The sequence below is a fragment of the Podarcis cretensis genome (genome assembly GCF_951804945.1).
Source record: "Podarcis cretensis genome assembly, chromosome: 13".
Classification (NCBI taxonomy): domain Eukaryota; kingdom Metazoa; phylum Chordata; class Lepidosauria; order Squamata; family Lacertidae; genus Podarcis; species Podarcis cretensis.
The window spans coordinates 37,708,910-37,726,392 of NC_137182.1; the positions used below are offsets into that span (position 1 = coordinate 37,708,910).

The window sequence follows — 17,483 nt, forward strand, 5'->3', positions numbered from 1 at the left end:
TGAAAAGTGCAAATAGTAAGTTCCTTTCTTATTGGGAAGGGACGCAGGTGGTGCTGTGGGTTAAAGCCTCAGCGCCTAGGACTTGCCGATCGTTAGGTCGGCGGTTCGAATCCCTGCGGCGGGGTGCGCTCCCGCTGCTCGGTCCCAGCGCCTGCCAACCTAGCAGTTCGAAAGCACCTCCGGGTGCAAGTAGATAAATAGGGACCGCTTACCAGCGGGAAGGTAAACGGCGTTTCCGTGTGCGGCTCTGGCTCGCCAGAGCAGCGATGTCATGCTGGCCACGTGACCCGGAAGTGTCTCCAGACAGCGCTGGCCCCTGGCCTCTTGAGTGAGATGGGCGCACAACCCCAGAGTCTGTCAAGACTGGCCCGTACGGGCAGGGGTACCTTTACCTTTACCTTTCTTATTGGGACAGGGGTGCTATTCCAGAGTACATGGGTAGCCACACTAAAAGTCTTGTTCTGAGTTACTGCAGAGTAGGCTTCTGAGAGATAGTGGTACCTTGGTTCTCAAACATAATCCGTTATGGAAGTCCGTTCCAAAAGTAAAGCGTTCCAAAACCAAGGCACACTTTCCCATAGAAAGTAATGCAAAATGGATTAATCTGTTCCAGGGTTTTAAATACAACCCCTAACACACAATTTAACATGAATTTTACTGTCTAATTGTGTGACTTTAGTATATTGTTTATTGCTTTCATTTTATGGATCAATGAACAATATACTACAGTCACACAATCAAACAATCAGTAGCTGAGCTGGGTTTTACACAGTCTCAAAAACAAAACAAAAAGAGCCGCAAAAACAAAAACGCAAAATAAATAGCAAAAACAGGCAGAGCTCAGCATAACACTCAAAATGGAAGTGTGGCACTCAAAACAGAAGCATAACAGTCAAAACGGAGCACATTTGGCTTCTGAAAAAGTTCACAAACCAGAACACTTATTTCCGGGTTTGCTGTGTTTGGGTTCCAAGTTGTTATGAGTACCAAGGCGTTTGAGAACCAATGTTCCACTGTATGTGGAATTTGAGAAGGAAACTTTCCTATAGATCATGGGGAACTAATGGATCATTTCCTTTGCCTCAGTATGGTTAAGGGTGGGGTAGGGGCAAGATATCTGGGTTCTGATCTGGCAGCTACAGGCTTGTGTGAAGAAGGGATACATGCGTGCACCAGCTGAGACTTAGCCTTTGGTTGTTGCAGTTTTGTGTTTCCAAGTCCTCATAGTTGTGGAGACAAACCCTGCTTGGGTCATTACAACCGAAGGCTTAGAAATTAAGGTGACTACATTTGTGGGTGGGCGGATGCAACTGGGTCCTCAAGGATATAGCTCTGTTCATGCTCTATAACCATGAACATGTGGACTGTGGATGGGGGGGGGGGGTAAGGGTTTTACCTGCAGAACCAACCCCCTGCCCACCCATTCACCAAAATATCTGAACAGAACCTGTGGGGACAAGTTGCACCTGCATAGACTTTCGCTGTTCTGGCGGGAACCCTACGAAAAACGGGGTCGCCAACCAAACCTGTAGAGCCTCAACTGAACACCCAAAGGTGAGGGTGGCGGCAGTGGGCATGATCCGATGAATCATGAATGGGGTGTTGTGCTGCCAACTTCAGTTTGCCCCCAGCCAGCCCATACCTGCCTGCCTTCTTTTTACGACATGTTCAGCGGGTGGTGTTGCCTGTCAGTTTCCCCCTCTCCTCAGTCTCAGTACAGTGGTACCTCAGGTTAAGTACTTAATTCGTTCTGGAGGTCTGTTCTTAACCTGAAGCACCACTTTAGCTAATGGGGCCTCTTGCTGCTGCCGCTCCGCCGGAGCACAATTTCTGTTCTCATCCTGAAGCAAAGTTCTTAACCTGAGGTAATATTTCTGGGTTAGCGGAGCCTGTAACCTGAAGCGTATGTAACCTGAGGTACCACTGTACTGCCCTTGTCAAACGCAGCAGGGAGGAGGAAGATGGGGGCAAACCTAGAGTTAGCTTGCTCTGTTCCCCTCGTTGGCTCTGGCGCCACCTACTGTTGGCCTCCTTGCCATCTGCTCTACCGATGGTTCACCAGCCACCATAGGTACACGTTTCGCCTATCCACACCTTTCTATCCAGACATTGGGGAGGGAGAGAAATGCCCCCAGGAATTTCTTATTTGTGCATTTGGGGATGAAAATGTGGGTCCTGGCTTTATGGAGCCAGTGTGGTGTTGTGGCTTTGGACAGAGGGGGAGGGGAGCTGGGTTAGGTGTGAATCCCTGCTTGGTCTATGAAGCTCAATTGCTCCCTCTCTGATCAATTTACCTCACAAGATTGTTGTGAGCAAGGGTGCGCCAACTTGAATAAAATATGCGGGGGGGGGGCATAATTGGTCACAAGACAATACCCTGCATAATTGATCACAATACACACTATTTGAATGGCATTGCCCATGAATTCTGGGGAGGCCTGGCCCCCTAAAATATTATATGGGGGAGCCAAAGGGACCTCTGCCCCCCAAGGAATTGGCACCTATGCTTGTGAGGGCAAATGGGGCTAATAGCATCAGCATAGAAAGCCTTGAGCTCCTTAAGTGAGCTATGAGTGTGAGGGGAAATGAATGGAGGCAGCACCCAGGTAAGCACTGGGAGATCTGATCCGAGGCCTCTCTCCTCTTTGCTTTCCTAGTAGTGCTCAGTCCTTCAAAAACCGTTTAGAGGCCCATTACGTTAAAATAATTATGTCTATAACAGATGTCTCTAGTGCCAGAGGGAAAACAAACACATTCAGGGAGGCAACTGCGGAGCTGAGCTAGGGCTGGAGTGCGGGGCCAGAGAGGCCCCAGGCGACCACCCAGGAAGCAGCCGGAATGGTGCTAAATGCAAAAACTGCACATGCTCAGAGTCTTTATTTTTTATTAAAAAAACAAAACCGAGAGTTGCTTATTTGCTCTCTTATTGCAAGCTACATCAGCAACGTGGGAGCGGCTGCGAAGCATGAAGCAGCGGAGGTGGCGGGAGAGCGCAAGACTGTTAATGGTGCGCCTGGCCCGGCTGCGCAAAGGCGGCCCCGGGGGTCTCCGGTGACCCGGCTCCGATCGCGGGTGTGGCGAAGGCGCGGGAGCCGAAGCAAGCAGCCCGCGCGGTGGCAACGACCTGCCGCAGCCTGGGTCTGCACCCGCTCGCGTGCAGCTGCCCGTGGGAAGCCGCCGCCGCCCCTGCCGTGGGCAGCTCCGGGAGCGAGGAGCGCAGTCCCGGCCTGCGGGTGAGGGGGCGGGGGTTTGTGGCGGCGGCGGCGGCAGCAGCAGCAGATTCCCTCCCAGCGCCAGCGAGGAGGCGAGCGCTCTGACTGCTGATATGTAGGTCAGGCTGAGCCTCACAGCAGCAGCTGATCCACTTTGGGGTGTGTGTGTGTGTGTGTGTGTGTGTGTGTGAGAGAGAGAGAGAGAGAGAGAGAGAGAGAGAGAATCGCGTTTATCTCTCCATCTCTCTTGTTTCTGCCCTCCCTACTTCTATCTGACTGCTGCTCCATCTTTCTCCAGATGGGAGGAAATCGTGTGTGGAGGGGTCATCTTCTCAGAGACACTCTTGTTTCTCTCTTTCTCTCTCTTACTGGTAATAATAATAATAATAATAATAATAATATGTTCGTTATACCCTGCCCATCTGGCTGGGTTTCCAATAGAATATTAAATATTAAATACTGAAAACACGATAAAACATCAAACATTTAAAAAACTTTCCTAAATAGGTCTGCCTTCAGGTGTCTTCTAAAAGTCGGACAGTTGTTTATTTCCTTGACATCTGATGGGAGGGCGATCCACAGGGCAGGTGCCACCACCGAGAAGGCCCTCTGCCTGGTTTCCAGTGACACCGAAAACAAGTCCTGGAGCCCTGACTCAAAACACCTTTCTTAATCCCCACACAGAGCCCATCAACTCATTTGATTTAGCTATCCATGGGCAGCTGCCCCCCCAATCAAGTAAATCAATAAAAATACTTAACTGAAGTTCTGCTCCCCCAACATGAAGCCTGCCCTCCCTTCCATAAATCCCATGTACCTATCCCTCCCTTGAAAGCACAATTTCTTCCTGTTCAGTCCATCCCTACATTCATAGGAGCCCATTCCTAGTGGCTGTGGGGGCTTCAGCCGCCACAATAAAATATTTGAGGGAGCAGGGCCCCCACAAAGTTAATGGGTACTCCCATTCAAATAGTGTGGGTGCACTGCATCATGTGATCGGTTATGTGGGGCAGGGCTTACCAGGACCCCCACAATATATTTATTCAAGTTGGCACCCCTGCGTTAGCTACATTGTTCATCCTTTTTCATTCTGATCTTCCTCCAAGGCATTTACAGGGGTGTACAAAATTCTCCCTCAGCCCATGTGATCAGTCACATCCATGCTGCACATTTAACGCATGTGGCTTCCCCCAAAGAATTCTGGGAATGGTATCTTCTTCACAGGGCTGTGAATTGTCACACTGTGAGGGGTAAAAACTGCAGTTCCCGGTATTCCATGTGCATTAGGGACCCCTGACCATTAGGTCCAGTCATGACCGACTCTGGGGTTGCAGCGCTCATCTCGCTTTATTGGCCAAGGGAGCCGGCGTACAACTTCCGGGTCATGTGGCCAGCATGACTAAGCCGCTTCTGGAGAACCAGAGCAGCGCATGGAAACACCATTTACCTTCCCGCCGGAATGGTACCTATTTATTTACTTGCACACTGACATGCTTTCAAACTGCTAGGTTGGCAGGAGCTGGGACAGAGCAATGGGAGCTCATCCCGTCGCGGGGATTTGAACCGCCAACCTTCTGATCGGCAAGCCCTAGGCTCTGTGGTTTAACCCACAGCACCATCCGCGTCCCTCATTCCATGTGCATTAAATGTGTGTTAATGCATGGTGTGCTGGGATCATTGTCACTACAGCCCTGTGAGGTAGGATAAGATTTGCCTACTGAGCTCTAGAGGCCGCATGTAGGATTTGAATCTGGTTCTGCCTGCTTTAACCACTACACCCCACACTGGATTGATAAAAAGAGGGCAATGGGGAAATATTTAAAGGTTTTCTTCATCTTGGCTTTCCTGAAAATAGAAGCATCAGGCGGCTTGATTTTTTTAAATAAAAAAAATCCATAACTAAGAATAAAAGCAGATTAAAATACAATATAGATTATGGTTTAAAAAACAGCAGCATTAAACAAATATTCAACCTCACCCCCTTAACAAAATCACCCTCCCTTTACAATTGGCCATACTTCCTCTCCCTTTCCACCTGACCAGTTATCCCCTTTACAGCTTGCTCAGGACTTTGTCCCTCCCCCTTTACACCTCACCCCCTCCCAAAAACAAAATCCCTTCTCCTCACAGCTCCCCAACCCCCTTTTCACACGTTGCCAAACTCCCCCCCCCCCATTTACATCTCCCCACCATTGTTGGTGGTGGGGTGGAATGAAAGGGAGAAAGCTGCTTCATTCATCCTCCAAGCCTTGGTTGCCTCTCAAAGAGATGGAGAAGCCAGCATTCATGTAGCAAAGACAGCAGGTAGCAGTGGTGGGAGCATTGGGGCCGGGTGGGGTGAAAGAGAGAAAAAAGCTTTCCCCACCACCACATTTACCCCTGCTGTCGCCACACAAAGATAGAGAAAGAACCCTGCATTTTAAAATGCAGCCTTTTCTGCCTTCTTCTGACAGGAGCAGCCAGTGGTAGCACCAAGGAGTGAGGAGGGGTGTGTGTGAAGGGGAGATCACCTTTCTTCCCCTCCTCCCTACCAGCGGGAACTGCCTGCTTACTTGCTTCCTCCTCATTCTCACTCTCAAGTAACTCATTTCCCTGCTGTTTGACTTGTAGTACAGTGTAGATGAGCTACAGAGGAACAGCCAGGGCAGGCTGCTGCAGCCCTCCAGTGTATGTCCTGCTCTGATGCTTTTTCTTCATCCTCAGATGTCTTGTGCTGCTGAGGCTGAAAAGATGGTATTGATGTGAGGTGCACAGCAGTGCACAATGGTTGCTGGTTAGTTGCCCTGCCCTGTTCCGGCTGTTCTTCTGTCGCTCGCTGGGGCCACCTGCTCGCTTGCTTGCCAGCCAGCCAGCCAACATACCTGGGCTGACCGCTTGCAGTTCTGTCACCACACTGCAGTTTACAAAGCCACCGATTGGTGGCCACACAAACAGGAGTGTGACGACATCTTTGCAATTTTATTATAGAGGCCACCCACAGTTAAAAGTGGTGTATGCAGAGCTATGTCTGCATGTACAGCTGTACGTTTTCTGAGGGAAGGGAATGGATAGCTCTGTGTGTGTGTGTGTGTGTGTGTGTGTGTGTGTGTGTGAAATACAGTGGTACCTCGGGTTACATACGCTTCAGGTTACATACTCCGCTAACCCAGAAATAGTACCTCGGGTTAAGAACTTTGCTTCAGGATGAGAACAGAAATCGTGCAGCGGCGGCACAGCGGCAGCAGGAGGCCCCATTAGCTAAAGTGGTGCTTCAGGTTAAGAACAGTTTCAGGTTAAGAACGGACCTCCAGAACGAATTAAGTTCTTAACCTGAGGTACCACCGTAGAGTCTCAGATGCATCCTCATTCCTGGGGCTGGTGATGCTTTCAGTCCTTGAAAGGCCAGCAAGTGTAACCAACTGACCCCCCTTGACCCCTCCAGCCGCTCCCTCTGGCCCTGCCAGCTGCCGTGGGCACAGATTGTGGTGTCTAAGCCTGAGGCAAATTGTCAGATTGCCTGTAATCTGTTTGTTTGTATGTTTGCGGAATGGGAAGGGAGGGCCCAGCGAGGCAGATAAACACTTCCCTCCATCCACATCTCTTGTTGTGATGCCTCGGGCGGCACCAGCAAGCAGGATAGGGTGTGCCCTGCTGTTACTCAGAGCTTTGGTGTCATGCAGAAAAGCTGTGGAGCAGCTGCAGTGTGTGTGTTTCTGCGTAAGTGTGCACATGCGTGCATGCGTCAGGGGTGGTAGAGGAGTAGAAGAGACAGAATTAACACTGCCAGTGTCCACTGGAGTCCCGATGCCCCTCTTTTAGCACCTGAAGGTTGGGAGATATTCAAAAAAGTCAAAGCATCCAAAGAACTCTTCTTAAAGATGTGTGCAAATTTCATTCTTCGGTATTTGTGTGATGGGATTCTGCAGCTAGGCCCAGTGCCCAACTCTTCATTTTCTGTGTCAGTAAAAAAATAACACGTGCCAGCCTTTGTGCTTCCAAATTCTCAAATCCTGAGTGCTGATGAAACTGCACGGCATGCAGGTTTGCACAGAAAGCTTGATTTTGTGCATGTCTGCTCTGAAAGAAGCGCAAGTGTGTTTAATTGGGCTTAATGCCAGGTACATGTGCACATAGGATTGTAGTAGTTTTCATGTTTCTTCTCATTTTATCTTCAGTGTGCATAGTGTTTTGCAATGCACAAGAGCTTTAAGGAGCTTATGATCTCAAACAGGTGGGGGAAACCTCAATATGTAGCTGAACTATCACTCCCCATCATCAGCTCCTGCAAGCATGGTCAGTAGGCAGGGATGGTGGGAATTGTGGTTCAGCAACATTGAGCTAAGGGAGACAGTGGAGGACGGAGGGGGATAGACAAAATCGTAAGCAAGGAGACAATATGCAATTATTTCAGCTGTATATACTGTCCCTCAATGATTTGTATACAACAGATACTTATATGTAATTTAGCTTACAGAAAGTGGGCTATGAGACTGAAGGATGGTGTGGTATGAAAGCCTACCCAGGGAAATCAGGTTTTGAAGGAGGGATTCTAGACCCTGTTCCTGCAGAATTGAGATTGCAATAGATGCAGTATTTAATTTATATCCTACTTTACCAAATAGCTCCAAGTGTCTTTCAATCTTCTTTTTTTTAAAAAAGAAGAATCAACAACACTATTAAGCATAAAAAACCCACAACAAACACAAAACTAGAGTTCAAAAGCACTTCGCCAAACTCCAAAAGATCACACACAGATATGTAGACCTCCAGAAGGCTGCAGCTCATAAAAATTCACTGAATGTTTTCCTGGAGTGGAAGTCCTTTCATGTTTCCTGAAATATTTGAGGCTCTGGCTGTGGTGGGCCTTTTAATGCATTTTTGATATTCATGGCTCACCTTTCATTTCTGAAAGAAAACCCCAAGGCAGCTAACAACTGGCAAGCATAAAATACAGCCAGCTTCATACGTAAGTGGTAAAATCCACACTGAAGCAGAGCAGAGGGGGAGGATTGCCCCCCCCCATTTTCCTGCAAAGTTGGATATTCAACAGCCTCAAAATATTATTATTATTTTGTTTTTTCTCCTTTCCAAAAAGAAAGAGGCGAAAGTTACCCCAACAAACTCCATGGAAGGAAAGAAGCATGTTTTGCAGGGTTTGTTTGTTTGCAGTGAGGAGGTACCTATAGGACCATAGGAGGGAGAGAACAGGGGGAAAAAATTCTCCCCCTCTCTGCTCAGGGCCCCTTCAGCGAAGCGGCAGGAGAAACTGGCGAAAGCAACGCGAAGCCTCTGGAGCGCGGGGGGAGCTCTCCCTCTGCGCTTTGGAGGCTTCGCGTTGCTATCGCTGAAGCCAAGGAGCCTACATTCGCAGCATAGGATGCACACACATTTCCCCTTCATTTTTGTGCGTCCTATAGAGCGAAAAATACAGTATATGGGAAGAGAGCAAAAGCAACATTACGATAGCAGGATAGAAAGTGTTTACAAGCAAATGGCATGATTTGAAGGCTATGCGGGAAGGCATAACTACTGCACCCTATGTATACTGCCTCTTAAACACATCTTCTCATTGATGAGGCCTAGAAACTTGGCAAAGGAAGGAGGGTTGTACAGCTCATGTTTGATGACGACGACACGGATTGTCCTGTTTCCCCAGACGTGCTGATAAACTACAGGCCAAAGATCAGCCGCCCCATTCCTTTCACTTCTTTTTCTCGTCTCTGCTCTCGCTCCAGGCATTGCTGTTTCTGGCTAGCGTCTCAGGCCTGTGCTTTGCCATCAGCCTAGTTCTCATCTGTGTCTACCTGATCCGCTTCTGCTGCTGCAGCAATGAAGATGACGAGGAAAGCAAGACGCAAAGGGTTTGCTGTGTCACCTGGAGCTGCGTGGCGGCTGTTATCGTCTGCTGGTAAAGGGAGACTCCTATCCCCCCCCCCCCCCGGCAAGCTTGTCAGTCCTCCAGGCTAAAAATGGTACACCTTACAGAAGGGGGAAAGGGCAGAGCGAAACATAAGGCGCCAGGGACCTTAAACAAGACACCTGGCAGAAAAACCCAGTAGCTTTACTTCTTCCTTGGGGTAGTTTATCGCTCACAGAGCTACAATTCCCAATACCCTTCATAAACCAGAGTTCTAGGATTCCTTGTAAAGTCATTGGCTTTACACATATGATCTCTCAGTGTGTTGCGGCCTGCTTTGTTCAGTCCCTTGGTGTTTAACCTGAGGTAAACAACCTGAGATCTGAGCTGGAGTCTTCTAGAAGGGAAAGAGCTCCAGTCCCGTTCTACACCCGCCCCCGTGAGCCTACAAAGGAAAGGCTGAAAAGCCTGCCCTCCCATCCAGACCTTAACACTGGAATATTATTGCTTTCTCTGCTTCTTTCAGGCCTCTGACGGTTCGCTCCTGTTGTCTCTCACACTAGATGCCCATTCGCCCCCTCATCATCTCCACCCCCTTCCCCCCCCCGAACTGAAGTCACAATGGGTCTCTTGTTCCACGGGGAGAATAGGAAATTGTGTCCCATTCTCTCTGTCCCGTCACAGCCTCGCCAGGCCCCTTTGTCTGTTTGTTATTCCAAGCCCTGAACTCCTTGCAACACCCACACCCACCCAGCCCTGCCAACGTTGTCTCTGCCGTCATTACCCTACCCCTAGAGCGTACACACACACACACACACTCCCGGACTCTGCTGTAACGTGCAGGATTTGAAACACACCATTGTCGTTCCCCTCTCTCAAAGGCAGAAATCCCCTTCGCCAGAGGCCAGGAAAAGCATACCCTCCCAACATTTCACAGATGAGAATTAGGAGGATTGTGTACCTATAACAGTTAGGGTGTATACGATATAACAGTGTTTGAGTTGTGGAAGAGCTCTACAAACACACTAGCTGTGTTCTGTCCATATGAAACAGCTCTACAGAGTCACTCTCGTTTTTGTGAATTTGCAGCCAAAGCTGGCTGTGAACAGCACCTACTGGCCAGTACTGTGACGTCACAAATCTACTCTTCTCATACACATCCTCCCACATCCACAGAGCAGGTTTGCAACACCTTATTAATTTTATTTATTTATTATCATATTTATATCCTACCTTATCTCCAAGGAGCTCAACGTGGCATGCATAGTTCTCCCTGCTCTCAATTTTATCCTCATAACAAGCCTGTGAAGTAGGTTAGGGCTGAGGCTGGACGTAGCCCAAAGTCACCCAGTGAACTTCATTGGTGAGTGGTGATCTGAGCCTTGGTCTTCATGGGTCCTAGTCCAGCACTCTGACCACTGCACCACACTGATTAAATTGACTGTGCTTTAAAACAAGCAAATAAATGGCACTGAATTAATATTTAGATGACTAAACATACATGCTTCACTTAAAAATAAATAAATCCCAAAGTGAATAACCTACCGGAATCCTAGCAAGAGTGGTGACAGTATCTGTGTACACACCAACCTTTTAAAACACATCCCCCACCCACCCAAAGAATCCTAGGCACTGTAGCTTACCCTTCACAGAACTATAGTTCCCAGTAGCCTTAAACTACAGCTCCCAGGTTTCTTGGGGGTTGGGGGAAAGAACATGCTTTAAACCTATGGTGCATATGGAGCTGTTCATTGGTGTATCTCATTTTTCCCTTGGGCTCCTTTAAAGAAGGGAGAATCTGCTAGTTCTCCTGTTGTTCTTGCTTATTCCCACATCAAATGTCACTACCTGAGTGCTTGTCACTAGCACACCCTGTTAAAGAAAGCGCCCCCCCCCCCACCTGCTGTACACTGTATTCATTCATTTACCATGCAATGGCATGTTCTACACTGGTTTCCGAAGGAGGGTGTGTGCTGGTAGAATAATCATGACAGTTTCCTTTTTGGAAAGCTTAAGGAAGTCTTAGCAGAATGTTTAAGCTCCAAATGGATCTGGTTGTACTTATTATAGAAAAGTAGCAACTCAAACACGTTCAGCAGCATTTACTAACTAGGCACCAGCAGATGGAACAGAAAGTAGTGCAGTTGCCATTTCTCGTCCAAGTTTGTGCCTTGACGTGCATGTGGCACGGGTGCTCAAAGTAGGGAGGCATCTGTTCCCCACTCTGATATTTAACCATCAGAGGCCTGAAACCTGCATAACTAGAGTATATGTATGTGCATACAACAACAACAACGTTGTACATATGCATCGCAGACATGTCCCCAAAACATGGAACAGGTTCAAGATATATAGGGTGCTTTGCCAAGGACAGATAGCAGGACACATTGGACCAAATTACAGGTGCGGTGGAAAACCCTAAGGTGAATTCTCTCTCTCTCTCTCTCTCTCTCTCTCTCTCTCTCTGTGTGTGTGTGTGTGTGTGTGTGTAGGGGCTGTTGGGAGGCTGCTCAATGATGCCTCATATCAGTTTGGCTCTCAGAACATACAAAACCCCAACTTTAAGAAATCCTGGCTCCCAGTTCTCCCTTCCTTCCATTTCTGCAGCCTTTTAGATCTTGTTCCCTTTCTCTAGCATGGTTCCTTCCTTTTCCCACCCCTGTTTTAACCTCCTTTTTTGATCCACAAGACCCCAGCCTTCTTCAGCAAACCTAGAAAGTCTAAACTAAAAGTACCCTTGTGCTTAAAATTCTTTCTCCACCCTCATTTCCTCATTTTAAATTGACAGTGATGTGCATCTCCTCTCTCTCCCTCTCTCTGTCTCTCCCTCTCTCTGTCTCTCTCTCTCTGTCTCTGTCTCTCTCGTATATGCAATGACTAATACGTACTCAGTGCGGACAGTCAGATGTCTGTGTGCACTACATGGTCTCCAAACCAATCTTTACAATATTAGTAACACGAATGTCCTTGATCTTTTCATTCTCCTCCCCCTAGAAACATGTTGGGTATGACTTTTCCCCTTAGACTACACACACACACACGCACACACATCACAAAATTTACAAAGCCTTTATTAAACTGACAGTGTCAAGTTCTTTTAAGTTCAGAGACTGTTGGATGACTGGCCCAGACAAGTGAGAGCAGCAAAAGTGCCCCATGATTCCTAGATTTCTCACTCAAAAATGAACTTCAAGGAGCTTGGCAGATACAGAGAGATGAGCCGCTCTGCAGATCCAAAACTAATTAGAACTTTCACATTGACAATGAGGCCTATTGTAGGGCTCTGTTACTTCTGCCTCTTAGAATATTCCCCATGGCAAATCTGTGGGAGTCCCAGTTAATATTTTTTTTACCTTTAGTGCCATCAAAAGCCAGTTCAGTGATGAAGCGAAGGACAATGGAACCATCATGATGATGTTACAGAGGATGATGGGCCGGCACACAATGCAGCTGTTTCTCTCCCCCTGTAAAATTTTGGTGCATGATCATAGTAAGACAATTAGTAGTACACGCTGGCTTGGTTTGCATGTACAGTGGTACCTCGGGTTAAGTACTTAATTCGTTCCGGAGGTCCGTACTTAACCTGAAACTGTTCTTAACCTGAAGCACCACTTTAGCTAATGGAGCCTCCTGCTGCTGCCATGCCCCCGGAGCACGATTTCTGTTCTCATCCTGAAGCAAAATTCTTAACCTGAAGCACTATTTCTGGGTTAGCGGAGTCTGTAACCTGAAGCATATGTAACCCGAGGTACCACTGTAATACGCAGCTAAACTATGGCTAGGTGTGAATGAATAAACATAGAGAGAAAATTGTGGCTGCTTCACGCTGCCCCATCCAAGCTACTGGGAGCTAAGCTGTGGTTTGGTTTAGTGATAAGTCTGAACCTAGGCTCAGGGTTTGTCTCCCACAAGCAAACCGGGAGCAGGAAGCCAAGAAGGAAAGTTAGTTACGATTTATGGTTTGTATGGAGGAAAACAAACAAGGAGCCCAGGTTTGGACGAAACATCAAGTCAAACCATTAGCTCCCAGTAGTGTGACAGCAGCAGTACTGGAGGAGGAGCAAATTTTTTTTTTCTAAATGTGCACCAGCACTCTTCCTCATCCTCACTAAGCTATAGCTTGGCTTAGTGTTATGCATGAATTAGGCTGCAGAACAGAAATAGTTGGAAATGTGTAGTGTAAGGCAGCAGCTTCCAGTACAGTGGTACCTCGGGTTACAGACGCTTCAGACTCCGCTAACCCAGAAATAGTACCTTGGGTTAAGAACTTTGCTTCAGGATGAGAACAAAAATTGTGTGGCAGCAGTGCGGCAGCAGCAGGAGGTCCCATTAGCTAAAGTGGTACCTCAGGTTAAAAACAGTTTCAGGTTAAGAACGGACCTCAGGAACGAATTAAGTTCTTAACCCGAGGTACCACTGTACCTTCAGCCAATGAAGGCAGGCAGGCCGCCTCTCTCCTGAACACCAAACACACAGCCCTTTTGTCACTGTGCCATCCCTCCTCAGCAGCTTGGCTACTCCAGGTCCCCAGACCAGCTCCTGTCAGGATACCTGATGTCTCCATGGATGGCATCTTAAAGTCAGTGCAGAGAATCCTGACCTAGATGGATTCAGCATAAGGCAGCTTCCTCTGTCTCTATACACGCTCTCCTCTTTCTACCGGAACCCAAACGCTGGAGCAAATCTGTGCCAATACATGTTCCCCATTTTCTCATTAGGGAAAACTAGCTCCTCTCCTCCCCTCCCCACACCTTCTCTTCTGTCCTGATTTGACAAGGGTCGCATCGGGGTTCATTCCCAGCCGCTTTGGGAACGAGCCCAGCAACCACAAAAAAATAAGGCTCCCATTCATGCCAAGACTGTACCCATTCATGGCGGGAATAATGGCTCCTCTGTGTCCTTGGCCCCAATTGGGGTAGGTGGGGGAGCATGGGGGAAGAGTGCTTAAAGAGACCCTGCCCCACCACACAATCGCTCCAAATCCTCCCAACAGCACAGAGGCCCAACAATGGACTCGGGATCGGCCCATGGCGCGAGGAACAAAAGCTGTTGCTAAGGGGTTGCTAAGTGCTGGCTTCAGCCTTAAAGAAAGGCCCGTGCTTTACATACAGGCCGCACCATTTATGCTAATGGCATTTTGTGGCCCCCCCCCCACCTTGCTAGGGACGTTACTTAACCGTCATGAGCGACAGCCTGGGGTCATGGGTTCAAGACAGGGCGAGGCGAGGATATTAATTATGAGATTGCCAGGTGTAATACAGGGGAAAGGCTCCTTTAACAGTTGTGTAGCAGAAGGAAGAATTTCAACAAGGGCAGCTTTTTCTGCTGTTTCACCTGACAGGAAAAAGAAGCTGCCCTTGCTGAAATTCTTCCTTCCAAAATACTTCCACCAATGCAAGTATTAAAGGAATGTTTTCTTAAGAGGGCGGTGTCCTTTCCCTCAGGTGTTTATTGTGAAGAACAAGCACTAATTACCACAGTGCCGCCTGTCTTGGTTCATTGGTAATGATTTTCTCCAGGGTAGCAAGCCTCTCAGCTGTGGTGTGTGGTCACAGCAAGGGTGTCTTCTCAGCTATGCCGGGTTTGCAGTGCTGATGAGAAACTCTGTTACTTGTGTGAGGGACCCTGGACAGTTAGCTTAAGGATGTGTGATGGAAGGCCAAGCTAGACATTAAACAGGAGCAGAGCGTAACAAGTCTCCCAATTTTTGGTTATTATTTTTAAAATGAAAAGCCATGGGAATCCGCAACTGTGAGCAGACAAACAGTGGGGGAGAAACTGTGAGTAACCAATTCTCCTCTGATTGTTTTTGCACTCAAATTCGCCTGCAGCCCACAGAGGAAATATATATAAGCTTTCCCAAGGTAGAAAAACAGATTGGGGGAAGTAATTTTGATTTGAAAAAGCAGAGGTGAGGAAAGAGTTAAGCAGCCTTCCTCCCTCGGCTGCCGTTTTTTCCACTTGAAACTGACAGCTTCCCATGGCCGCTTTTCATTTAAAAATAAATTGGAAGAGTGTAATATTGGCATTAAGACGCCCATATGCTGGCTGGGGGTTGTTAACTTCTTTTTCCCCTAACTCACTTCAGAATCTGATTCTCCTCTTGGACATGTAAACAAGCTGCTTGAGGTTGGTGTAAGTTCAGAGGTTATCTTAGGATAGTTAGTTGTGCAAGCAAGCTGCGGGAGCTATCTGAATAGCAGCCTGTACTAAGATATGTGAGCTATATGCCACACCTCAAAAACATTCACATAGAAATGTTTTCCATTTGCTTTTTTTATTGGAATGGAACTTGCTGCTTCCAAGCTTGTCCCTTGTGGCTGTAGTCCTGTTCTGTGGGGTGGTTGGCCTGTGTCACAAGTGCTATTCTCACACCAGGAGAGATCAGGTGGCCACTTATTCACTGCTAAAAGGAAGAAATGCATCACTGGGGAAAAGGGGGGCTCAGATTTGCATCGGATTTGCATGTGCTGATTTAGATGTATCTGTGCCAATTTAGACATGGTTATTATAATTTCAACAGAAATACGATGCACCTCATCCTAGTGGGCAAGACTCTTGAAGAGGTGGCCTGTGTTGGTGGTTGAGTCTGCTGTCCAAGTGCTAAGTCCTGGGTAGGCAAGATAAGGCCCAGGGGCCGGATCCAGCCCAATCGCCTTCTAAATCTGGCCCACAGACAGTCCGGGAATCAATGTGTTTTTACATGAGTAGAATGTTTCCTTTTATTTAAAATGCATCTCTGGGTTATTTGTGGGGCATAGGAATTCATTCATCCCCCCTCCCCAATATATATACCTTGGGATGCGAACGGGATGCCTTCCGGAGCCCCATTCGCATCCCAAACAGAATGTAAGACGCGACAGCGCGTTTGCGCGTGTCGCATTTTGCCGCTTCTGTGCATGTGCATGACGTCATTTTGACCGCGCATGCGCGAGCAGCGAAACCTGGAAGTAACGCACTCCGTTACTTCCGGGTCACAGCGGAGCGCAACCCGAAAGCACTCAACCTGAAGCATATTTATCCTGAGGTATGACTGTGTAGTCTGGCCCCCCCAAAAGGACTGAGGGACAGTAGACCAGCCCCCTGCTGAAAAAGTTTGCTGACCCCTGTGCTAAGTGCTGATGGACAACTTCAAAGCCGCTCCTGCTCTCCCTCTCTTCTTATAGCTTTTTAAGCTGAATTTGGATCAGACAGCTCTTCAGATGGAGAACTCTTTCCAATAGATGGTAGAGTCTAAAGAGGACTGTCGTCTGTAATATAGGGACACATGACTTTTCTAAATGGGCCTTGCACTCCTTTTTGCTCCCAGGCTCAGTAGAAGAGACACAATGTCACCCCAAGACCGCTGAAAGCAAAGTGTGTGGTTTTTGTTTGTTTCACCCTGCTCCGTATCCTTCAGCCAGGCAACCAAGGGCATTATCTTTTTTTTAAAATGCTTTATTAGTTTTAAAAACAAAACAAAACAAATACAGTACAAGACAAGACAATACGCAGCAATCAACAAAAGGCAGCCCAAAATTAACACTCCATACATACCAAAAAAGAAAAGAGCATTATCAAAGGTCAAGGACACAGTCCAGCCAGGCAAAAAACAAGCTGAGGAGGGTGCAAAGCAGGGCCAGTGATATGTATAGCCTAGAAAGGAGTGTGGCCTCAGGGCCTGTGGTTCCCAATGCCTCGATTTAGAGCTTGAAAGGCTGCAATCTGCACTTTGAATTGTGCTTGGAAACAGACTGGTAGCCTGCGAAGCTGCCATAAGCCCAGAACTGCTTCATCCAAATAACTGGCTCTGGTCAAAACCAGCCGCAGCACTTTGTACTAGCTCAAATTTGTTGCCGAAACATGACAGATTCCCTCTCATTGGCAGATTATATAGTAGATCCTTAGTACTTTGTATAGCATCGGCGCTCGATGCCTGTACAAGTAGCAACAGAAACAGACCAACATTGCAGTGTTCTCTGGAACGAAGTCCTTTGCTGTTAAAAAATTGTTCGTCTCTTGTTACTAGAACCTTTTTGTTGCTTGTTGCTAGGTTATTGCTAGAACTTGCTTGAATGCAATTATGGTACTATGTTTGTAGGCAGTTCTTACCAGAACTTACTACGCCCTTTCTAGATGAGGACATAGGAGGGGCGCTACTCGAAACAGGCCTATTTAGCCTAGCATTCCATTCTCACAGTGGCCCATGGGATGCCCAGGGAAAGACTCTAAGCAGGAAACATGCAATAGCACTCTCGCATTCGTGATCCCCAGAAACTGGTATTCAGGCGCAGAGTGCCTCTGATGCTAGAGGCCATGCATAGCCATCATGCCTAGCTGCCATCGATAGCCTTATCCTCCATGAATTTGTCTAATTCCCCTTTTTGGTGGTCTTCACTACATCTTTGTTACCCGCTTATTATTCCTCCGTTACCATCCCCCTCATCGTGGGGTTT

General features: G+C 47.7%; 1 protein-coding gene and 1 long non-coding RNA gene across 3 annotated transcripts in view; one reads left to right on the forward strand and one right to left on the reverse strand.

Moving 5' to 3' along the window:
• TTYH1 (tweety family member 1) overlaps window positions 1-17,483 on the forward strand; it is a 65,684-nt gene that overhangs the window by 16,248 nt on the left and 31,953 nt on the right. For both annotated transcript variants that reach the window (XM_079950405.1, XM_079950406.1), the window contains exon 2: window positions 8,927-9,099. In XM_079950405.1, coding sequence (XP_079806531.1) covers window positions 8,927-9,099 — 173 coding nt within the window. The remainder of the gene's footprint in view (window positions 1-8,926; window positions 9,100-17,483) is intronic.
• On the reverse strand, window positions 10,295-14,825 carry LOC307201337. The gene is made up of 3 exons (XR_013832679.1): window positions 13,914-14,825; window positions 12,402-12,512; window positions 10,295-10,494 (listed from the first exon to the last, which is right to left on the reverse strand). It is a non-coding gene; the product is annotated as an uncharacterized lncRNA (long non-coding RNA).